The sequence below is a fragment of the Alosa alosa genome, chromosome 10 (genome assembly GCF_017589495.1).
Source record: "Alosa alosa isolate M-15738 ecotype Scorff River chromosome 10, AALO_Geno_1.1, whole genome shotgun sequence".
Taxonomy (NCBI): domain Eukaryota; kingdom Metazoa; phylum Chordata; class Actinopteri; order Clupeiformes; family Clupeidae; genus Alosa; species Alosa alosa.
The window spans coordinates 1,027,090-1,053,035 of record NC_063198.1 but is presented as its reverse complement, the minus strand read 5'-3'; the positions used below and the strand labels follow the sequence as shown (position 1 = coordinate 1,053,035).

General features: G+C 40.0%; 1 protein-coding gene across 4 annotated transcripts in view; it reads right to left on the bottom strand.

The window, feature by feature from the left end:
* dock3 (dedicator of cytokinesis 3) overlaps nucleotides 1–25,946 on the bottom strand; it is a 557,701-nt gene that overhangs the window by 19,541 nt on the left and 512,214 nt on the right. For 3 of the 4 annotated variants that reach the window (XM_048254373.1, XM_048254374.1, XM_048254376.1), the window contains 2 exons: nucleotides 23,434–23,543; nucleotides 13,994–14,081 (listed from right to left, as the gene is read on the bottom strand). In XM_048254373.1, coding sequence (XP_048110330.1) covers nucleotides 13,994–14,081; nucleotides 23,434–23,543 — 198 coding nt within the window. The remainder of the gene's footprint in view (nucleotides 1–13,993; nucleotides 14,082–23,433; nucleotides 23,544–25,946) is intronic. The other variant, XM_048254372.1, reaches the window with a different exon arrangement.

Below are 25,946 nucleotides of genomic sequence, written 5' to 3'. Positions count from 1 at the left end.
TAATGGCCTCTCTTAGGCGCACATACAAGTTAACAGCCTGATACGGGTCCCCAGGTAGATGCAGATCTAATTCGACCATGAAATCAAGGCATAGTGAATAAACATCTCAATCACAGGGAATGGGCTCCCGAAAGATGCACTCAGTCTTGCATACATCAAGATGTTCCCTCTGAACAGGACAAAGGTGGTCTCTAACATTATAAAGCTGTGGCACGTTATACATGATAACAGGCCGGCCACTAGGGACATTGGGATTTCTTGATGGCCCGATGGTATGGGCGTTCCAGGTCTGTGCTGTCATCTAATTCATCCTGATGAGACAAAAGGTGACGATTAGGAAAGATGCAGCATAGTTCAGACTAAGTAAAATACGTGTAAAGCAACTGATTACTTTAATGTAGAATTTGGAAGAAACTTGTACAACACTGGTGCTGGTGGCCTCTTCTGTCAAGCACTAACTCTGCCCAAATAAAAGCTGTGTCGGCTTTGGCATATAGCGTTTAGCGTTGCAAAACGTTAAAAACAGATGCAAGGGGAAATGAACGACATGGCGTGCGTATACCGGAAATTTTGAACGTTCAAGGTGGTGATAGTGTAACCTGCGTTGTTCTGCACGGTCTAGCCCTGCACACGCCCGGGCTCTCACCTTTGACTCAGCAGCACCATGGACTAGGAGCGCAGCGCTAGCGAGTGAGCTAAAACCCTAGGGTGCCAAGCGTCACGGGGAGAAAAGTGGAACTACTACTGTAGGTGTGCGGTTACATTGAAATAGCGCATCACAATAGGAAATTTGCAAGTATCAAGCAGTGGTAGGATAATGTTGCATAACCATCCAGTTTAGTGTGCAGAGGTCCTGTAGAGTGTGCAGAGGTCGTAAACACTTTGACAGTTCTTAACCAGCTCGGCCACTAGCTAAAGCCCTTCCGGCATTCATCAGGCGCTTCTGTTGTGTACCATCACAACTATAACATGGTTTGGATGCAAAGGCAGATGGACTAAGCGATCAATGCATGCACATCACACCACACACAACTATGCTACATGCCTACATCTCATCTCCGACTGACTCACCTGAATAAGTCCCATGCAGCAGAACTGGATGAGACTTTTGTCCAAGAATCCCCCATCAAAGAACCCATTGTCCTTCAGCTCTCCAAATAACGCGATCCAGAACTCCGCGCACTGCCGACGAAGAAACCCCCACCAGTATTCTATCCGTTGATTGGCGGTGCTTGCACCTTCCAAGTAGCTGTCCAGGGTGTCGTCCGGCTGGGTGGGGACGAGGACACGCTGAAAAGCACCCACGCGGCCGTTCTCAGTTCCCAGGTCACCTCGGACAACCCTGGGACAGCCCTGTAGTCGAGCTACAGCCTCTAGGTAGTATCCCCCAATCAACCTAGGATCGCTGCTGGTGGTGTAAGCGTTCAGCCAGATCCTCTTCCTGGAGAAGCCATCAATGCAGCCATTGATACATATGCCATATGGCTTCAGTTTATCATAACTGTCCAAATGCCAAATGAAATTTGGGCCTTTCGCGAAGTACTGGCGACGCCGGAGACGTCCCGCCTGCCTTTGGCTGATACCCCTCGGATCCAGCTCCCTCAGGATCAACCGTCCGTCCTCCTTCCTCACCCGTAGACCGTGTTGGCGACATTTCTCGTACATCCACCGGTAGCCATGAAGCTGGTCCGAATGTTTGGTCATGGATGAAATCCACCAAGACACCCAAATCGCTGTAGCCTGTCCTGCGGCTGAGCCCCAGTTCGGGGATCGGCCTCTTGTCTGGTCCGGTAACCTTGCCTCATTTCCATGGCCGACTGAATGTCCCTATAATTCAGCCCCATCTCAAAATAAAGCTGTATTTGCCGATCCATTGCTAACAAACTTTTGAGGTCTCTTGCAGTGATTTCGCCGACAATGACACTGCAGCCTGGCCTGCATTATGCGCGCAGCCCGTTAGTTTTGCTCTTGTTCGCCTCATGCTGGCAAGATAAGGCACTGCAACTAGGCTAATTTCAGTGGCAGAAGCTCTCTGGAACGTTTGTGGTTCTCATATGGATTTGCGAGATCTCGCAAAACAAACTCAATATCTCGCTAAAGAAAGAAACTCGAGACCTCGCAAAAGAAAGTCAATATCTCGCAAAAGAAACTCGAGATCTCGCAAAACAAACTCAATATCTCGCAAAAGAACTCGCAAAAGAGCAATATCTCGCAAAAGAGCTCGCAAACCTAGTCAGTGTTTGTCCCAACCTTTTCTCAGTTTTTTTTTTTTACCTTCGTTTTTTTTTTATGTCACCTCACAGGCTCCGTACGTACCCCTCAGGTGTATTGTGGTTTGAACAATTAATTTTGGAGCAGCCAAACATTTCAAGTGCGCTATCTTAACGATCTAAAATGGAAGTATGAAAACGCAACACGCAAGTGGCTTTGTGGGCGGATCTTGGGCGCTGTTGCTATTTTACCGGCGGGATAAATTACTGTTGCGCCTGACGCAAATTTAAAATGGGGTGGTCTGAAGTAGCTACATTGCTGAGCAGGAGAGAGAATAACAATGAATGGATGCAGCAAGTACAGAAATTGTAGCCAAGGCTACTTGCTGCTTTCTTTTACTATCTATGGTTGCTGGTTAACAGCACATAATAAGCTGATTTAAGCTATTTCACTTACTGAAGACTTCAAGGCCATCATGGATATAAAACGTTTTTTGAAAACAACGAAAGGATGGAGGGAACATAGCAAAGCTTGGAGTTATTTCAGATGGGCTACAACAAGGAAGGCAAAATTGTGGTGCTTGTCAAAACCTTAGCACAGCTGGAATAATGCTTAGGCTGATGTTAAAGCGCACACAATGTTTAAAGCCACAACGGTAAATTGGAACAAAACTAAAGTTAACTTTAGCCCCTTAGGGCTGTATAAAGTTGTCCAAATGAATAGGTCGTAATTAGGTGTTGATGTAAAGATATTGCATGTACAGTGGGCATTACTTTGAAATGGCCACTTCATTCGCGCATTACGTGACATGAAGTTGCATGAAACTTTAGTACCACTTTCAGCCCCTGTGCGTCGCTCTGCCACTGTACGTCGCTCTGTCAGTAGCCTGCCTGCCGCCCCTTCTGAAAAAACAGGAGGCTACCTTTAAACATAATTGTTGCAGAGAGGAATCCCAGCCTATGAATTCAATAACAAAATAAATCATGAATGATTAAAAATGACCTTGATTTAGGCTACTTGGGTATGGCATAAGGCTTAGCTACACAGTGGTTAACGAAAATCGAAATCTGTTTTTGATACCGGTGTCGCTCCATAAAACGAAAAAATATCTTAATTTGCTGTCTACGTTATTGTCCATTAAGGCATATCTGGCAAGTTGTTATTTTATGAAGACGTAAATAGTTGCTTTGCTTTCATTAATGGTTTCGCTACAGTCAAGTTTGCAAGAAGGAGACATAACGCGTGAGCATGCCACACTCTCCAGGGACACGCTCACACAGCTGTGGTAGCGGGGGCAGGACAACTGTTAGCGCAGGCTTTATATAAAATTCTTCAACAGAAGCCTTATGAAATAAGGCCTGCCTCGAATGCATGCTTGCCCAAAATAAAGGCCTGTGGTTTGCGCAGCCTACAGTAAGTAGGCTAAATAACAGACCCGTATGATGATTTTTTACGAGCAAGATGTTTTTGGTGCCCTACGCGCACTGCATGTTCTTAAATAGCAATGAAATATCATCAGTAATATTCGACCATTATTTTGTGTAAACTGTAAATGGGCTATGCATTGGGTTAGACACCAGGAGCCATATTCAACAAAGCCTTTTATCTTCCCACTAGGAGTACTCCTAAATCGCACTAAAAGATTTTAGCTAGGAGTTTTCTCTTAAAAGTTATTCACAAAGCCTCTCAGACCTACTCTTAGTAAGGAAAAACACAACTCCTAAACTAAGAGTGAGTCTTCGTTGCTATGGATGATGTCATTACTCGAGCTTGACTGAAGTGACCACCTTAATTGGCTGATGATTGTAACGCGGGAATGATTCCAAACACCTCCCTTACAATGATGAGGGACAGGTGACAGGTCTGAGAATGCGTGCGCTACACAAGGACAGAAGATGATGAATAACTGATTAAAAAGGCCTAGCCTAAATGAATCAAGAGTAAGGCAAAACAAATAGTCTAGTAGCCTAATGAAACATACGGATTGATGCCGTATCTTTGTAACATTATTAAATTAATCTTTCACCATAGCCTATGCCTATGTTTGCAAAGAGGAGAACATATTAATTTGATTCACAATAACGTTACATTTAATTTACATGTTGACAATGAGTAGCCTAGTTTTGGTTGTTGTTGGTGGCGTTATTGCATCAGTTAGTTATGCCAATGCAAAATTGTTTCCTCGCGATTGGAAGCTCATGTAGCCCCAGAGGATTTCCAAAACATCGCAACGTGAAATGCCACAAAAAGCGGTTTGTGAATAGGTCTTAGTGAGTTAGGAGTCCTCTCGACTTCTTTTAAGCTGTCCCAGTGGTGGAAAGGTGCGATTTGTTGGGGGCAGGGCCGGATTAACAATTCATAGACCCCTGGGCACAAATGTCTGGTGGGCCCCCCTGCCCCCCAGCCAACGTGAATCGGGCAGTCAGTTAATAGGCCTATAACATGAAGATTTTTCTTGCCATCGAAGGCACGAGCGCATCTGTGAGGCCAAGCCTCACCAAGTGGCCCATTTGTTTACAACGAAAATTACATTTACTTAAACTGCTTGTATGCCGAAATCGTTTTCAACATTTCAGTGCCGGGTGAATTAGGAAATGTTCTCAAAGTAGCCTTATGGCTGAAAGCTGCTTGGGATCCTTCCCCTGTCAAGCAATATAACCATACAAATGCGTGGCCTGCTCACTCATTGTTTCAAAAGGAGTAGGCTAATTGTAGGCTACGTATTGTAGGCTACGTAAAAATAAACTTCCAAAACTAATGAAAAATATTTAGCTTCTTTCAGTTAATTCAAAAGTTTCCAAAAAGTTAAAAACAGATGATGTGATGCGCGTCATTGACATAATGCGCAAATAATATAGACTAAATATTTAAATATATTTGAATGTGTTTATTTCAATATTTAAAGGACTGAGAAATAAGGTAGTAAATACGCTCCGTAAAGCCAAAGCAAACTTTTTTATTGATCTCATCAATCAGGCCAGAGGTAATGGCCAACAAATATGGAAACACCTAAATACAATGTCAAAGAAAGTAAGGAAAGGAAACCAGCCTTTAGAGTTAAGCATTAATGGAAGCATTTCTAGAGTTGAGCAGTTAACAACTTTTGGTGATAGAACCATGCTCATCACTCCACCTAACTACGAATACCCAGTTGTTAGTTTTAAAGAGACAAATGAAGAAGAGATAACCAAAATTTTGACCAATCTCAAAGGCTCTAAGGCTCAGGATGTTTATGGACTAGATTCCTCCCTCTTCAAGTGTAATGTATGTACACCCATCACACACCTAGTCAATATGTCAATTAATGAGTGTCTGTTTCCTAATGTTTGGAAAACAGCTGTGATGACACCTATATTCAAGGCTGGGGACCCTACTGATGTGGCAAATTACAGGCCCATAAGTATACTCCCAATTATCTCTAAGGTAGTTGAGAGGGTTGTAGCAAACCAACTCACTGCCCATCTCAATTCATGTCATATTCCATTGCATGCCGTGTAATTTGGGTTCAGGTCAAATCACTCCACAGATTTGTGCTTTATGCTTTATGCTACTTTGTAAACGAACTGAAATAGACAATGGGGGAGTAGTTGGAGCAATATTTCTGGATCTGAAGAAAGCCTTTGACACCGTAAACCACAATGTTTTAGTTTCTAAACTGTCCACTCATAACATCTCAGCTGACACAATCAAATGGTTTACATCATACTTGATGAGAAGGAAGAATTGCACTAAAATTAATGGCACATTTTCCAAAGAGAATATATGTTCAGTAGGAGTGCCTCAGGGTTCAATCCTAGGTCCACTATTGTTCAGTATATATATTAATGATCTTCCTTCAGTATGCCCAGGCATTAACATCCAAATGTATGCTGATGACACAGTTATCTATGTTCATGCAAAGACAAAACAACAAGCGGCATACAAACTCACAGGAGCAATGAACAAAATAGTCAACTGGCTGGATTACTCTTGTTTAACATTAAACACTTCAAAAACAGTTTGCATGTACTTTTCATCACGAAAAAGCACTACGCAACAGCCTGACATAGTTGTTAAGGGTCAAAAACTCCAAGTAGTAGATGATTTTAAATACTTAGGGGTCGTTGTTGACTCAAATCTGACTTTTAAAAAAAACATATCAAAAAAGTAAATGGAAGAGTTAAAAGGAATCTCTTCAATTTTAAGCTGATTAGAAATCAGATGACTACAGAGGCAGCTATACTTTATTTCCATTCTATGATTTTAACACACATCTCATATTGTGTTACCACCATGTCATTAATTAGGCCTTAAGAAATGGTTGAAAGCAAACCAACGTTGTGAACATTTCTAGTCATTGATTCTTGTCTTTGTGTTTATGTTCATCTTATTTCATGTTTTTATTTTCCATCTCATTACTCAATGTTATTACTCTGTACATATCACTGTGATGTGTGTGTTGGGTCATTGGCCCCACTCATACACTTTGTCTTTTAATTTGATTAACATCAACTCCTATCCAGGGACAACAGATGTAAATTAGCCTTGTGGCTTTAATCTGGCCCAATTACTGTATATAGATATGAGCATTGTCCCTGTCAAATAAACGTAAACAAATAAATAAAAATGAATACATTTTAGAGGGAAAATTGGAACGTCATTTTTGAGCAATTTTGACAGCCCTAGTCCACTATTGGCTACGCCAATCGGCTATTAACACCTTCCACCTAGCCCCGGTGAGTGGGGGTTGCTATAATGCGTGTGAAATAGCACCATTGAGTAGCCTAGCCTATGCGAAATAGCCTTAAAATAGTTAAACCTGAGAGAGGAGGAAAAGGGCGCGCGCGGGTAGGCCTGAAACGTAAGGAAATAGATTAAAAATAGGATTTCGGTCCCTTCCAGTAAAAAAAAGTCATCCCATGCAGATGTAAATTAGGTAAATAATGCAACCTTAATGAAACCGAACTCTGGGATTTATTTGAACGTTTATTTTGAAGTGTTTCAGTTGATTTGATGTCAGATTTACATGGTTCAAACGTCCCTACCAAGGCAGGCTACTTGCTGTAGGGTTTCATTTATTTTTTTTGCTTCCTACAACAGCCCGTTCTGCCTTCACTTCAGCGAGAGTGAATTACCGGTAGGCTAAATGTTTACTGTGTCATCACCATAGGCTATTTGCTACGATATTTATCTCTGTTTCAACAAGTCATGACTTATGCCCATTCAACTTTTAACTTAGGCTATAGCCTACAACATTCTAATTTTTTGTGTGAATTCAAAGACCTGTTATTTCCATTTTTGGAAGTCTCTATGTTGTTTTCATGGACAGCAAGACCCGCTTCATTCATTGTTTTAAATAACGTTGTTTGTTGCTTACACACGCCATCTCCGGATGAGCGCTGACACCACTACCCCCAAATTGCATGTCTCTTTATTTGCGAGAAAATTAAGAAATATTTTGTAATCAGGAAAATGTTTTGTTTATTTTTCTTTTGGTCCGCGGTTCCATAGGCTACTATTCAATTGCTGCACATTATCCGCGGACTGACAAGCAATCTCCTTGTCGCGGAGGCCCTATAAGCCTGCAGATCATAGACAGAGAAAGCATGGTCTGGGAACAGAGCACAGTTGCCTGCCTAGTGTAACCATGGGTATGTCTACAAGGAAAATGTTTTAGTGCGCTTCGGTGCACTTAAGGGCATTTTCATTACCTTTAGTTAGAAGCATTTATCCTGGTCATGGTAAGTGCCATACACACATGCTATATATTGTTTTTTTCCAGCAGAGTCTAGGCTACCCAGATCTGCCACCATTTAATTTATCAATACTTGCATTGATTTGATTTTGATTTGCGCCTTACAGAAATAAATGCCATTTTTTTATTTAGTGATGAAAAATTACCTTTCTACGCTCCATATCTGTGACAAGAACTGATCTGACCTGACTTGACTTGTAAGCCTGTGTGTGCACTCATGATGATTGTCTACAACAGTGTTTCTCAAACTTTTTCAGACCAAGGACCACTTAACCAATGAAAAAAAACCTCACGGACCACCTAGCTAAAAAAAAAAGAAGAGTAGACGTACTTCAACAGTATATTACACAATAGGCCTCACCTTGCTTATTGTGTCAGAGGATTCATATGATTTAAACTGGCGTAGCATACATAGGCATGTTGCAGAACTGTTTGAATTTACATACAAGTTGGTTCAATATTGCAAACAACTCATCTATATTATATTTTACCACGTCTGCTTGCGGACCACTTGGGATAGCTTGCAAACCACTAGTGGTCCCCGGACCACAGTTTGAGAAACACTGGTCTACAACAACTTTTTACTGCATTGCCATGAACAAAGTAAAGGCAAAAAAGGTGTTTCTTTGTCGAACAAATTGGGGTGCAATGTGAGCTTGAATTGGATGCCATGCAGGAATTCGCTAGGATCTCAAAACCGGATTATGAACTTGCTTTGCCACACATGATAGCGTTGGATTATGCTTTGCCACAAAAACACACAAAAACGTGGGGTAAGTCGAGCTATATGAAGTTATTATTTTGCTGTCACTTTGTCTGTTTTATAACCCAGAACAATGTATGTAACAATGTATGTAAATGATAGCTCTATGTCTCCACTTTCATCTGACATGTAATCAGTGTTGTATAAAGTACTAGAAAGCAATACTTGAGTAAAAGTACAAGTATCGTACTAGAAAAAGACTTTGGTAGAAGTGAAAGTTACCTTTCAGAATATTACTTAAGTAAAAGTCTTAAAGTATCTGATATATACTGAACTTAAGTATCAAAAGTAATTTTCTGATATTTAATGTACTTAAGTATTTGAAGTAAAAGTATTTTTTTTTAAAAGCAAGCAGTTTTATTTTGAACTTTTATTGTGAACTTTATTTTGGATTTCTTATAGTAAAGCATAAAGCATATTCAGGGTTCCCATATCTTCTTGCTTGACAATGCTACAACGTCCAATATTAGCCCAATAATTACATTGCTAATAATCATTGCCTAGGCTCTCTCTTAACCAGTTGCCACTTTTGTCTGTAATCTGAAAGCTTGACACATTTAGCAGCATTCTACCTGGCCGTTTTAGTCCCTCCTGGGCCCAGTTCCCCAAAAGTATCTTAAGCCTAAGAGCGTGGTAAATTCCCTCTTACGAACGTCTTAAGATTTGCCAACTGTTTCCCAAACCATCGTAGCTTAAGAACGTCGTGAAAACACTCGTAGATCTACGAGTGCTCCAGAGTTCTCGTTACCGGCTAAGAGCGTCTTAACAGTACTTCTCACTGAGGTCACCAACAGGAGATACAGAGGAATTACAACTTAGAATACATAATCCAACGTCCGTTCCCATTCTTTATTGTGTTTCCCTGTGATGAATCAGATTTTAGCGTGCAAATTAAATAGCATAGCTTACATTTAATGGTCATAATAATGTGATGAAAAGCGGACAAAAACGCAATCAAGTTATGAAACGAGACGTTGCCAGAATAGTTTGCCATTATCTTTGCTAAGTGAAGGCTATTATTAGGCCTATGAGGTAAAAAGCAGAGAAAGCAACATGTGGTTTAGTCTGTAGGCTACTGCATCAAAATCTACACATTTCCTCACTTTCTTACTCGACTTCTTTCTTATCTTCAAACGTGTTCTTAAGTGACACCGCGAAAAATTATTGCATGGTGCAACAATCTAATCTTAAAATAATTACAATTATTTATGTCTGTGTGGTATATAACCTATACTTGGGATGCTTACATGCAGATGTCAAATTAATGTGTAGATCCTAAGTTTAAACGGTAGGCCTATAGCTGTGACGTGCAGTCACCTGACATCACCATCAAATCAGAGGATATTTCAGCTCCCCTTAAAGGGACACCAGGCAACGTTTTCGTATGAATTACTCATCTTCGTAAGTCGGTATATGGTTAAATGACTCATTACAGGGCGAATGAAGACTCTCTCGCCCGCCCCTACTGCCTGTAGGAAGAATATCCCGCTTGCAAGTTCAGTGTATCGTACCCGCCGACCGAAGCAGGATCAGTTTACATCTTGCATCCACAGCACAGAGGCAGGCTAACAACGCTAGCAATTGTTGCAAACGTGTGTATAATGGCTGAGCCGACAAAGAAGCAGCGAAAACCCTTGACAGAAGATGCAAAGAAAAGGAAAAGAGCTTCAGACCGAGCTGTAGAGAAAAAGCATCAGGCTTGCCTGGTGTCTCTTTAAGAGCATCTTAACTCATTGAGTGCCAAAAACGTAATATTACGTTTTTCCTTCCCATGCGTTGAGTGCCAAAAACGTAATATTACGTTTTTAGCTTTTTTTTTAAATTACGAAACTAGACACTCTAACACACCTTATATGTGATTTTGATGTGATTGGGAACTCTGTGATGAATGGAAATGAAATATATGACGATCGAAAATTCATGAAAACGCAAAATCTGGACATTTTATCTGGACGTTTGGTCTTAACTCGGCTTTTGATGGTTGCCACTTTGTTTCGAATCAGTCACTGATTAGCCTATCAGTGACATGCACGCCAGGTCAAAATCAGGTAATTTATTTTCGTGGGTTTATCACTAGGTGGCAGGTCTCGTTAGATCTCTTCCCAGAAACTTTGCAGGCAACATTTCTCAGGTGCTGAAGGGAGAAATGAAAAAAGTCGAAGAAAAAGATATTGCAGCAGGTGCGTTTTCGCCAGACAACGCTGGATGAGTCCACCTTTCTACTAAGACAAGATGACTCTGACCACGACAGGTCAAAAACATTACAAGGAGTGACTGAACACCGTGCTGAGGAGGGAGTTCCATCTCCACCACGAGCCGGGCCTAGCGGAGTGGGTTGTAGGCGAAGTCAAGGCTTTGCAAGAGGGCACGCCCTTGCCAGAGTGCCGAATATGTCGGTGATGGTGACTTATAAAAGACGCAATATCTCCATTTCTAGAAAAAAAACAGGGATTTTGATAAAAACTAGCCACTGTTTAGCTTTGGATTTCTCAGGAACAGAGGCGTGTAGAAATACACGGTTTGCACCCACTGAGAGCTTAAAGTCTCGCCTTTCAAACGAGCCATTGTATGTGTTCATAGCTATAACACAGAATATGCTGTGGCTGTGCAAAAATCATCAACAATGGTCTAGATTGCTGGCACTCTAGGACAAAGCTTCCGAAAACAGCTTGGCATTCAATGAGTTAAGAGCAGTGCATGCGTGTTCACGCTACGAGCATGTTCGGGAAACAGTCGGAAAAACCAAACGAATGATCGTAAGATGAATCGTAGAAAACCCTCTTAACAGCGTGTCTCCATCGTTATCGGGAAACTGGGCCCAGGTCTCTTTCTACCGTCCATCCTTCCTGATGCTTATGACTACTGTAGGACCGGCTCGGCTATCTGTATCTGAGAAAACTTTTTGGAAAAGACGGACCCAACCAACCAACTCTTTTTGGGAGGGGAGAACTGCCTCACGTAGGCTACAACCCATGCAGAGGCATTGGTGTCATGCACAGAATGCGGAACGTGTATAGCCTACTTTAAGAAAAGATAGACTAACGTGACAAATGTCAATAATTTTTTTTCCTTGACCGGCCCAAAAGTGAAGCCGCCACCAAACCTTCCTTATTGCAGTTGCACACATTTCTTCTAATTTTATGTTTTAGTAACGAGTAACGAATATGGTTAGTGGAAATATAACGGAGTAAGAGTATACATTTTATCTAGGAAATGTAGTGGAGTAAAAGTGACATGAATAGAATAGCGAAGTAAAGTACAGATACGTGAAATTTCTACTTAAGTACAGTAATGAAGTATTTGTACTCTGTTACATTTCAACACACATGCAATCAAAATTCGCGAGTAATTCAAACGAGAGTAATGGGTGTGCAGCGTTGGTTTTTGTACATGATGTTATTATTTTGCAGTCACTTTGTCTGTTTTTAGAACCCAGAAGGGTCGATATACTTGATACCAATGGATAGCCCTGTGTCTCCTCTTTCATCTGATATGCTTGCCATATTTATGCGATCACAGGTTCGCGAGTAATTCAAACGAGAGTAATGGATGCGCAGGTGAACGCAGAGAAGTATAGACTGTAAATATGATGCAAATATGATGCAAGTTGATTTCATGATTTTTCATGATGGTCCAGACAAGTGCATAGTCTCGTTGGAAAGCCCCACTTCTGCTCTGTCACGCAATAAAGCTGTGATGAACAGTTCCGGAGCAATGTAACAGAGAAAAGGGTGTGTTTTTTGACGCACTTTGCGTCAATCGGGTTCTAAGGGTTAACAATGTAAACATTAATAATATGATGACATTTAATCAGTTTTTATTTACATATACTAATATAAATACATCCTAAACCAGGCAGTAGGTCAAAACTCCGTAAGAGAGTATCCACCAATCAGCACTTAAAATTTGGTGCCGGAAGTGGGCCCAACACTATGTTTTTAAAAATGTTGGCGGCCAATTGTGATGCTAATTGGCTGAGGCTAACCCTCCAAATCCTGAACCTCTGATTTGGACATAGGCCTTATTATTTATGGTTGGGATGGGTCGGATATGTCCCATCCAATATTCAAAACAGTGGTGTTTGTCCCACCCAATATATTTCAGGATTTTGCTTTAAAAATGTGAATTTGGTTATCATCTCGGTTAAACTACTCAAGAAAAAGTTTTAGCCGATGAATTTCGCTGCATAGTTTGACATGAATGTCTCTCTTATTATTGAAATGTAATTTTCCCATGTCAAGCGTTATTGAGAACGACCCACTGCTTTTTACACACTACTGCCTTTTTTGTGATATAGAGCTCTTTACACTCACTGTGATGTTACTGTAGAAAATAGGCTAAGTAACATAAAGTGGGTTTCCAAGCCATTCCTTTCTCCAAAAACATAGCCTATGATATGCATCTGATTTGGCAATTGAAATGTGTATACCACTCAGAAGGGTACAATACAATAGCTACAACTGTTAACTTTCAGTACAAAGTGTCAATCTAGGAACAGGAGATTCCATCACCAGCAGTAAGATAGGCTGCTTACAGGCACATATGATGGCCACTTCAGTTTCCATTAATCCTTTTATTAACTTATTCTGCTGCATGTTGTTAGTTATAATTAAAGTGATTGATATCTGTACACACCTGCTAATAGTATATCATAACTTGATTTGTTTGTGGAACAAATGTGGGAGCAGACAGACAGAGCTTCAGAAAATTGGACAATCTGATTGGTCCATTGGATAGACCTAACCAATAAGAGCAACACAATTATTCTGTAGGGAGAACAGCCAAAACATCATTATTCTCAACAAATGCCTGCATTGCTGTTTTTCTCTTTATTATTATTGCACTGACAATATGTTGTACAATAGATGCAATAATAATAAAATAAAAAAAAAATACATTTTTTTTAAAACAGCCATTTTGTTGTAAACAAAATCAACTCTAGCACTCAGGTTATGTGAATGACTAGGCATTGTTGCTCATCTGTCCATACTCTTATAATGCCTGCCCAAATGACTTGATTGGCCCGAACACCTCTGGTCCAAGCATAGAGACTTTTTAAGAGAGTGACTAGAGGTAGAGTAGTTACCTCACTACTTAGGAACAAAATACCTTACTACTGCATTAATATTAACAAATTGATTGACATGCCTCAAAGCTGTCAAAAACATAAAGGTGCTTCATGCATGTGCAGAACTTCAGAAAGCAATACATGATTATAGAGAGCTTGTCAACCAATAATATTTTTGAATTCAGCAAAGCATATTGTAATAAAAATGGAAGTTTACCTTTTTCTGCTACAGAGAGATTGGGATCACTGCAAGGCTTGCATGGACCGATCACCTGATGGAACAATGCCCGTTGGAGGTTGGTTGGCTGTAAAAGTTTCATCACATGGCATATATTGCATACTAATCAAACAAAACAGGTTCTTTAAGACACTATATTGTACATGATACTTTATTATCCATTATATTTACGTCTATACCATATAATGGAAGTTCCAGCTCCAATCAAGGTGTTTTAACCCTTTAGGCGTTTTAACCCTTTCGAAACGTTCGATTTTGACATCTTAATTTCAAAAGGCTTTATCTTAAAAGTGATAAGAAATAAAGACTTTCTGTAAATGAGAGAAACATTAAGGATGACCCAAAGTTTATGTAGGGATTACATTTTCACATGTTTGAATGATAAAATGCAGCACTTCTTTCCCCCCAAAATGTCCCTCACCTTCTGTATGCTATATTGCACCATACTGGGTAACACTCCATAATAAGGTGCCATAATGAATAGCAAACTAGTAATTACCTAACCCTTTGTTAATATTTGTTTATTGTTACTAAAATATCTATTTGGCACAAGTTAATAGATTTTTCATCATTAATTAAATATTAGTTGTTTGCATAAAATCTGTATGTTAATGTTTTAACAAATCTATTAACAAATACTGTATTAATATATGTTAATAGTTAGCTAAATATATTTTTGGCACTAATTAACAGTTATTTCTTATATCATTTAAATGTTAAATGTTTATTTACAAACTATATGCTAATATAAAAGTTAATGACATATTATTATTTATCTAGCTTTTCTGATTAGCTTTGTGGAGAATTTATGGAATTTATGGTTTATGGCTTTATGGCTTTATGGTCTTGTGGGGTGTATAAGGCACCCTACTGCCAGTGGTTGGTTGTGTGAGAGTTTGTGCTCTTCTTCCACTTCGGGCCCTACCATGACATTCTAAAGTGCATCGTCACTCGTCAAAAGTCTATTCAAATTTAGTAGGATGTCCAGTTCACATTGGGAGGGGTTTCCGTATCAAACGTGGAGCGCATGGTGCAACAAGGTGTTCCTAGGTTTTTTAATCAGTCATATGGGTGTGTTTGGGGCGTAACATCATTTTAAACCTTTAACGGCGCAACGCGCGATATGTCAAATAAATGCATCGGTATTTTGGCATTCAACGGCGCATTTGAAGGAGGCTGCTTGCGAGACTGTATGGAATAGTCATTCTTAAACCATGCTTTACTAAAACCTAGCACAGCCTTCACACATTTGCACTCGTCTATTATTTGAACTCATTGGCAAAGTGAAACTAACTTCACCAAGGAGTCAGTCAACGACAAGATAGTTATATGCAGTTACTTTCACTATTGACTGACAACGGGTTACCACCGAAAACATAGGCTGGAAAAAGCAACACTTACCCTAATGTTGCTCAAATGACTGAATAAAACAACATTTATCCTGCAGAGGAGTTGCTTATATCTCATGACAGTGCGTCTTCAGCTGTGCTCCATACGTGTCTCTCACCTCTCCCTAATCACTTTTAACCGTCATTACCAATTTGCAAATGATGGTGAATAACTACTCATCATGAGATGTACAGTATTTCGTAATATCTTTATTCTAATTATGTTTCCCATTGTAATCGTGCAATTTGTAATGCTTTGCATGGATGTGCGCTGGTGTGCGTTAATGAATGATAGAAGGATGGTGCGTGCACCTGCCATTATGACATGCTGACATGCGCTCTTAAAATAGCATATGAACAACTCGCCATTGACTTCTGACCAGGTTTAGGTGGTGTATGATAGCTATTGTAGATATGATAGTATGATAGATATTTTTAGACAACGCGCCAGGCGGGCGCAATGCTTAAAAAATAAATGTGCAAAATACCGAATTCAACTTTGCGCGGGTGAATAACGAACTTTACGCCATGCGCTGGTGCCCAAAATACAGCCCTTCCTCTTTATTGGATACCTTTGTGGTTGGCTGTCCTGTAATTGGTGACTGCCTAGTCTTTGAAAGTAGTGTACTCTTTGCCTTTGGAAGTACTATTTGGTTGCTGCTTGAATTTGGTGAAATTCAGGGGAGGGGCGTGTAACAGAGTTAGAAATGTAGTTTAGTGTTTGTATGTGATTTTTGCTAGCCTGGCTAACGTCAGACCTCATCTCATTGAGATGGGGTCTGGGAACTAGGCGTTCATTTTCTCGTATTTGAAACGTGGTTTACGAATGCCCAGAGCCGTTTATTGGGCGCTACGAATGTCTATCAAATGCGTCTGTACCAGAGTTTCCGCTAGAAAAAAATGGTGCCGGTCAAAGTGACTGTCAGAGGTTTCGTTTTCCGGACATTTTGATGATATGCCGGTCAAATACCCTATTATCCCTTCTTAATTAGTCAAATTGAGGAAAACTAGAGACAGGCTATGTAGCTTAAAGAATGACATAATCAGGCTGTATAGAATGCAACATGTTCATTAGCCTAACTTAAACATGCCTAACAAGATCTAGCCAGTATATTTTCATGGACAGCAAGAGTCCGCTTCGTTCGTTGTTTTAAAAAGGTTTGTTGCTGCTAGGGTTGCAAAGGGGCGGAAAATTTCCGGTAAATTTCTGGAAACTTTCCGGAAATTTACCATGGGAAGTTAAGCTGGGGAATTTTGGAAATATTCCAAATTGGAAACTTTCATGGAATTAAAGGAAATTATGGGAATTAATGGGAATTTACGGAAATTAACATGGAATTTTGGGTAATTCATACAAACTGTTTCACATACAAACATTAACATTTTGTTTCGTAATAAGCAATATGTTTGTATGTTCGGATTTTTGCTTAGCTTAGCATACAAAGCTAGCTAGCATGCTAGCGGGGATCCCATTCTCTGCCTATGGTTTACTAGTGTGCTAAACTAGCAACACTGAACTGCCCAAGATACACTACACCACTCAACAACAAAATCCGATTGGTTGGAAAAAAAAATTTCCCCATGCATATGAACGCACCATAGGTTTCCTTTATGTCTAGCAGCCTATGCCGATTGCTGTGTGCATGTGATTGACATATGTGCAGGGTAGAAATTTGACTGAAATTGCATTAAATCAGGTTGTTTTAACTAATATTATGCTGCAAGATGGGGTTTTGTCCACTACATTTAAGTTCCCTGTTATAGACTAACATGCCATATTAAAAATTCCCAGTTTATTCCCATTAATTCCCGTTTATTCCTGTTAATTCCCATATATTCCCGTTAATTCCCATGGAAAGTTTCCAACTTTGAAAATTCCCGGAATTTTGCAACCCTAGTTGCTGCTACCCACGTTATCTCCAGTGGTGACTGTTTAACTTACACAGATGCGCACACACAAGAATGAGCGCTTACACCACTACCCCCTAATGCTATGCCTCTTTATTTGAAAACAATAAATTAAGAAATGTTTCCTATTCTGGGAAATGTTTAGTTTCTTTTTCTTTCGACCGCGGTTCAATATACCGTTTAATTGTGCCAGAAATTATCCGCTATTCGTGTTGTTTAATAGCTTACTTTTCAAACGAGCCTGTTCATTTAAAAGCATAGCCAGAGGACGTATAATATAGGTTTACATATTAAGGCTTATTCTCAAATTCAGATTGCGTTAGTGGGCGGGATTATTAGCCAATTTCAATCGGACAATTTGACCGGAGAGATCTAATTTTGTCGGACATTTCATTTTTTATCCGGCCAATGTCCGGTAATTACCGGACAACGGAAACCCTGGTCTGTACGTAGCTCATAACGGCTTCGTTGTGTCGTCATCGTCTTCCTGCCCTCCCTCCGTTCTGTGATTGGTCCCCTAACTAAGGCGAACATTTGTTCCATGGTATCCAGGCTGCCTAGCAGCGTGAATAAAATCGCACGCGAAAGGCAGCATGGGAAAACCCAGGCTAGATTTTTGCCGTAATTCAGCAGCTTTATTGATATTGGTGTTTTGGAGCCCCCTTTGGAGAAACGCTATACTGCAGCTCTGCTGCGTTTTGTCCTTGCATTGGTTGCATTGGCATTGACTTTATTTTGATTTTTAAAGAATTCAAATATAAAAAGTGTATTATAAAATTCTTATATTTCGACATGTATCTCACCACAGCAAGGTCACAGCTCTACATGCACTTCATGTGTGTGTAGGGCAGACTGTTCTGAATCGGGCAATATAATTGCCATGTTGCAGGGATACTCTGGGGCTGAGCAATTTACAGAAATATGTGCTGTGTGATTTACGGAAATAAATGCCATTTTTTATTTAGTGATGAAAAATGACTTTTCTGCGCTCCATATCTGTGACACGAACTGATCTGACCTGACTTGACCCAAGGTTGCGTGTTAGCCTGCGTGCCTATGTGTATGCAGTCATAATAATTCTTAACTTTTTACTGCATTGCCATGAACAAAGTAAAGGCAAAAAAGGTGTTTATTTGTTGAACAAATTGGGATGCAATGTGAGCCTTGAATTGGATGCCATGCAGGAATTTGCTAGGATCTCAAAACCGGAATATGAACATGCTTTTCACTAGAGAAACACACAATAGCGTTGGATTATAAACATGCTTTGCCACAAGAACAGACAAAAACGTCCAGCTATATGAAGTTATTATTTTGCTGTCACTTCATCTGTTTTATAACCCAGAAGGATGTACTTGGTATCAAATTATAGCTCTGAGTCTCCTGTTTCATCTGACATGCTGTCACTTCGTCTGTTTTTATAAGCCAGAAGGATCGATAAACATGGTACCAATGGATAGCCCTGTGTCCCCTCTTTCATCTGATTTGCTTGCCATATCAATGCGATCACGGGTTCGCGAGTAATTCAAACGAGAGTAATGGGTGCGCAGGTGAACGCAGAGAAGTATAGACTGTAAATATGATGCAATTTGATTTAATTTCATGATTTTTTTTTTCATTTTCATACTTGATCATACAGACAAGTGTGTAGTCTCTTTGGAAAGCCCCACTTCTGCTCTGTCATGCAATAATGTTAATGTCATTAACTTTTCTATTAACATATAATTTGCAAATAAACATTTAACATTTAAATGATGTAAGAAATAACTGTTAATTAGTGCCAAAAATACTACAGTATAGTATACTGCAACTATTAACACATATTAATAAAATATTAGTTAATAGATTTGCTAAAACATTAACAACAGATTTTATGCAAACAACTAATATTTAATTAATGATGAAAAAACTATTAACAATTAACAAATATCAACAAAGGGTTAGGTAATTACTAGTTTGCTATTTGTTATGGCACCTTATTATGGAGTGTTACCCAATACTGAATGCTCGGGTAAATAGTAAGTAGTAAACAAACTGTATAAATCATTACTAATAAATAGCAGAAACAAACTGAATGCATGTAGCGGTAGGCAGGCCTTTTGCTGTAGAGATTTTCCATTTACTACATACAGTAGGCACTCTGATTCCATGTACAGTATGGGGCACATATTATTCATATGACACACAAACACAAGTAGACAAGACCTGTTTAGTTCAAAAGCTCACTTGCCACTCAAGGCACAGATCAGGAGTGAGATGACCATACAAGACGAGAGACAATGTTAGTATTTTTTTTCTTTTTGTTGATGTTTTTTTGGTTGGTTTTTTTAGCTGACATACACATCACAAGGACATGAACACACACAAAAAAACACATACTATTGTACACTACTAAATGGTCAGGGAAATAGATAGTAAATCAACAGTGTAAATCATTACTAATAAATGGCTGAAAAAAAAAAAGAATTTATGTATAAGTCTTTTGATCCTGTGAGGGAAATTTGCTCTCTGCATTTATCCCAATCCGTGAATTAGTGAAACACACTCAGCACACAGTGAGATGAAGCACACACTAATCCCGGCGCAGTGAGCTGCCTGCAACAACAGTGGTGCTCGGGGAGCAGTGAGGGGTTAGGTGCCTTGCTAAAGGGCACTTCAGCCGTGCCTACTGGTCGGGGTTCGAACCGGCAACCTTCCGGTTACAAGTCCGAAACGCTAACCAGTATGCCACGTCTGCCCTTCTAAACAAAGTCTCCAAACTAGAGTGCCTTTTGCTGTAGAGATAATGACTCCCTATCCATAGGCCCGGCATTCCCATCATATTGCGATAGACTATGCATAGCCTAATGGCTCCCCTGCCCCGTGTCACACCGCCTCTGCTCCTGCTGTGAGCAGCACGGCCAGATCTGCCTCGCGCACGCGCCGAGTGGAGAGAATTTGCACAGCTCAGACTAGGCCTACTGTCATTCTCATTGTGACTCCCCACACTGCATCTACGTTTCCCCTAACTGTCCTATGAACACTTCGACCTCGTCTAACATACCCAGTGGCATTAGACAAAGGCTCCACCATGTTACTGTCGCCGCGATTGCGGAGAGGCACGCGGTCAGAAGACAAAGCAGCTAGCGCTACATGGACATTACCTCCAGCCTCGTTCGCCACACCACTAACACGCCTGCTAACTTCCTAATGAACACTCCGACCCCGTGAAACATTGTTCCCACCTCTGACATTGGGCAAAGGACCATCTACATTGGGCAAAGGATTCAACATTTGTGCTTGGTGTAGGGCTAAACTCTTACTTTGTCCAGCTGCACCATTGCAAGGCAGGGACGCATCTGAAGCCTGGTCACTAAACGAATCACATTTCACATCGTCATTTTCTGAAGGCAGATATTCCCCTTCAGAATCAGGGTCCGCAAATAGAAGACCCAACACTTCATTTTGGGTAAACTTTTTTGATGCCATTAGATGATAATCTAATGCAAATACTTGCTGACGTTGACAATATCGCTCTGATAAAATGGTTCACACATACATTAGCTCCGCTATTGCTCGCACTGATTCAATGCGCTCTAGTTCGAAGACTTTGTTTAAAGCATGACAATTTTCTGAATCGGGGATGATGTATGACATGTCTCAGAGTGCGAATTACCCCACCATAATTGGGGGGTACTGCTCCTTCACTTCTTCTATGACCATCATGGTCCACTACCATATCAATTCCCACCGTGATCGGCAAGTGCAACATGTGCAACACACATACAAGGTCTAAACATGCGACAAACTGATAATCAGTAGGCTACAGAATATCTCATTGTTACCATATATCCAAAAAAGAACTGTTTTGATCAACTCCCATAAGTTAGAAGTTAAGTGCACTGAACAGTTACTGAATAACTGTAACGTCCATTCCTGCGTTACTCTTGATATCTCTAATATATTGACTTATTGTTTCCATAGGCATGCAGTGCTTGCTTATTGAAAATATAGATTAGCCTAGACACATTATGGTAGAGATATGCACAGGACAGAGCACGCATTCTCTCCTTGCACCACTCTCCCTCAAACAGGTTGGCTTCAGCCCGCACCTCCCCAAGAACTGTTCATGCAGACTACAACAGGCGCGGTGTAGCTTACACAACTTTGTTCAAAATTGATGAATTCAAGTTAACTTTGCAAAGTTAGTGTTATAGCCTACTTATCACAACGTTGTCAATCGCAAACGCTAATTTATTCTAACGTCTCTCTACGGAACTACCTGTTTAATTTGCGGAGGACGAAAGCACTCCGAACGTTAGGTTTAAGACACAACTTAAACCCAAATTTACGATCAACTTTACGGCCACAGATCAAGCAACGGGTGGTTACACATCACAATGAATGTTGCTACGGTTACATGGATACTGCGAAATGTTGTCTTCAGTGTCTTCACTGGTAGATGTGGATGCACCCAGATAGAAAATCTGCACAGAAAGCTTAGCTTGCACAATATCTGGATCCCCTAGATGGTCCCCCTTCCTGGGCAAAACCGTCTGCCGGTATAAGACGGAAATTATCCTGTGGTCCCTGCAGTTCATGAAGATGGACGACTTGTCCGCACACACAATGATAACACCTTATGACCTTGGCCATGTCTTATGTTTTAGCAATTTTAGGTTAGGTTACTGCAGTCTCTGCTAGACTACAACACAGACTATTCAGTTGCCTTCTTATTTTAATTTGTGATGTGATATGCCAAGCAACACCATTAGCGTTTGCAAGCATTGGCTATCGTTACTTACCAAGACATCATCTCCTTGCACCATGCATAATTTCTTGTTGATGGCAATATTTCTCCTATTCTTAATTATAAGACTGTGTTATGTCATAAGGGAATTAATTCATATTTTTGGCTTCACCAGTGTTAACTATGAGAGAAAAATCTCTGCTAAATTATGTAGTCCCCTCCATCACTGGATAGCTGGCCTATTTACTTCCAGTACAGTAATCTGTAACTCATGCACAAGAAAAATCAAGATATAAGGTACAATTTTCCCAAGACCATTTCTAGGCTAGAGTCTTAGGAAGAAACGTAAATTCACCAGCATTAATTGAGGATTAATTCTCTTGATTATCTGAAAACTTAAAATGCATAGCTTTAGTCTATCATGACCTTTGCTATATAGCCAACACTGCCAGATACATTCAGGAAGCAAATACTACTCACTTCAATATCTCCGTCAATAAGAAGAACTAAGAATTGATGCTTCACTTCTTTTTGGACTCCCTTTGCACAGTTTTACAGACTCCTCCATGGATTATAATTTTATTACACTTCTGACTGAGGTAAACATGAGCGGTAATGAAACCCCTTATGTTTGTGTTGGACTATGGAAAATATCAATGCCAGATCTTAATGGGCCACCCATAATTTGGAAGATTTATATATTATCTTGAAGCTTATAAACTTTATCTTATAATTGACCATTTTTGGTAACATTTTATAATGACTGCACTATTTATTTAGCAGACACTTTTATCCAAAGCTACACATATTAATTAAATTAAAGGCCAAGGGCACAATGATGGAGGCCGGAGATTGAACCTCCAACTTTTTAGGTTACTGCATGCTAACCAAGCTCCTTATCCACTACCTCTGTCCAATGTTATTAAAACAATCAATTCATTAATATAATAGATAGGCATATTCATTATAAACAAACAATGTATAACTGTGTCTATAAATGCTTTACTGATGATAAACATTGTATGAGCAATACTTTACAAACAATGTGATGTGAATGTGATGATGAATTGTGTGTAGTTGTTATAAAATGTTACCTAATTATTAATACATTTTGAGCTATTCTTTGGTTTTTAAAATATTAGCTTTATATATAGCTAATATTTCCTTTATTAACGAATGAATCTGAGCATTTTTGTAGAATTCTATTGGGTCTAGAAGGTTATTAATATGGGCTATGAAACAATGAATAATGCATTTATTATACACAGTAATTCCATATATCACCATAAATAATCTAAACATGATCATCACCTGGTAATTTTCATTGTTTTTGCATTGTATATAATCAAATACAGGACATCACATTCAAGATTTGTTCAGGTAAGTTCAGGTACCTGTCCATTGCCAATAATGTTGGGGTACATTGCATGGTCTCTTTGAGAAGGCAGCAGCATCAACATCTCTCTGTTGTGTTTGTATTTATCCAACAATGATGGGGAACCCACTGTAAAATAATACACAAATAGAGTATTGTAATGAAAGACCTATTTATCACAATGTATGAATTCCCCTTTTCATCCATTTACCCATGTACCGGAGTTTAGGGCTACCCAATTGGTTTAATGGTCCAATACCGCCTATTGGGGCAGGTCTCTCGGCAGACAGCCTGATCTTCTCCTCCAAAATTCTCAATTTGCCCCTTGTTTTAGTGTTACCGTTTACTTTGAGAAGTTCACCAAGTCCCATTGTCTGAAAAACACCCAAAACTAATACATTTCTATAGCTATTCTCCAGATTGTGGATGGTGTTTTGGTGGTTGAAATGTTCACTCCATCTCAAAATGGATCACTTGGATGCTGATCATGGATCACTCTTCTCCAAACATGCACAACTCAGCTAAACCTTTATAAGGGCACACCTGGACAAAGAATTTAGCTTTCGCTGAATTTTGACCCAGGGACATGGCCTGAGATTGGCATTAAAAAAGAAGCATAAAATTCCAATGACACCATGTCCATTTCAATTGTGGGGGTTAGAAAAGTATTCTTTTGGGATGTTTTTCAACCAGGGGGACCTGGGGCCTATTGCACAAAAGCAGAATTAAGACATCCTGGATAAGCTACTGAGCTGCGCTCAATGAATCCAAAACAACAGCGCACAGGCTTAATTGGTTGCACAACGAGCAAGCCAGGATGAGCAGACACGAATTCATCAAGCCAGGTGAAACCTATCCTGGATAAGTGCGCGCTCACGGCTCCCTTAAATAGACCCCGCCACCGATCACAGATTCACTGATTCACCATGACAACTAGAGCGGCTTCATTGCTTCTTCTACGGTGTGAAGTAGTTAGCGATAGCCTTTTCACAACAGCAACAAACAGCAACACCTCTGTTTAGGAGAGTATTGCAACTAGTGCCGCAACCACCACGCGCAAAATGGTTAGGCACTCCGGTGACATCACATTGTCGTATGACAGGTCGGGAATGGCGAGTATGTAAAAGTTAATTAATGATCACAAATGTTTCAATAATGACAGTGGGTCTAGGTATATGTGATAACAATGTGTAGTGGGCAGTGGAATAACTATTGGTTTCCGTTTGTGGTGACTGCTGACTGAGATAAGGAATGAGATTAAATAGATCCTGGACTTTTTGTTTATAACGGAGTCTTGGCTCAGCGGTAATGACGTCATTCCACTTGGTGAACTCTGCCCTCCTCACTGCAGCTTCATGAATTCCCCTAGGGCTACTGGTCATGGAGGTGGTCTGGTCACTGTTTATAATAACAACTTTAAATGTAGAATTGTACAAATTGATATGTTCTCCACTTTTGAGGTACAGCTTGTAAAGATAAATGCCACCCTCCTCTGTGCATTAGTTTACCGACCACCAAAAATTAAGCTTAATTGTAATTACATTCAAGAATTTTCTGATCTATCTTTTATGGCCTCTCACTCTGACAATTTCATGATTTTAGGGGATTTTAATATTCACATCTGTTGCCCATCAAAACCTTTGGTTAATGAGTTTTTATGCCTTGTGGACTCTTTCAACCTTGTGCAATCTGTTATGGCCCCTATGCATCAGAAAGGCCACACATTAGACCTAGTATTGTCTTATGGTTTCAATGTTTCCAACTTAGAAATTATGGATGATGGGGTCTCTGATCATTTTTTGATTTTATTTGAATCTATTTTGTTTTGTCCCCCTGTATCTCCCCCTAAGTCCTATTCCTTTGGCCGTTCTATTAATTCCACCACAGCCACAACATTCTCTAATACTTTCATCCTCTCTCACTCACCTACTATCTCTGTTGCTATTTCCACCTGCTCTGACATTGAAGAATTAGTCACTCTCTTTAATGCATCCTGTCTTGAGACCTTAGACTGTGCTGCCCCACTAAAACAAAAGCGTGTCAAAACTATCACCACTCCATGGTTAAATGCCGCAACCCGTTCTGTCAGAAAATCTTGCAGGAAAGCAGAGCGCAAATGGAAAAAAGAGAAGCTTCAGGTCTTCTATGACCTTTTCAGAGATTCTCTAAAGACCTACCAAAACTCTGTTAAGGCAGCAAAGGTTGAGTATTATGCTCAGCTTATCATAAGCCAAAAGTTTTATTTAATACCATTAATTCTATTATAAATCCTGCCTCTGCGTCATCTACTCTTGCCCCTTCAACGGAAATCTGTGAGAAGTTCCTCAACTTCTTCATCGATAAAATTGACAAAATAAAATCTCAAATCTCACCTCCGGATTCGGATCCCTCAGTGATAGAACTTTCACCTAGCTGCCTCCAACAGTTTCAGGCTATATCTTCCTCCCAGCTTTCTGAGGTGGTCTCCCATATGAAATCTACATCCTGCCATTTAGATGTTTTACCTCATGCCTTTTAAAATAAGCTTTTACC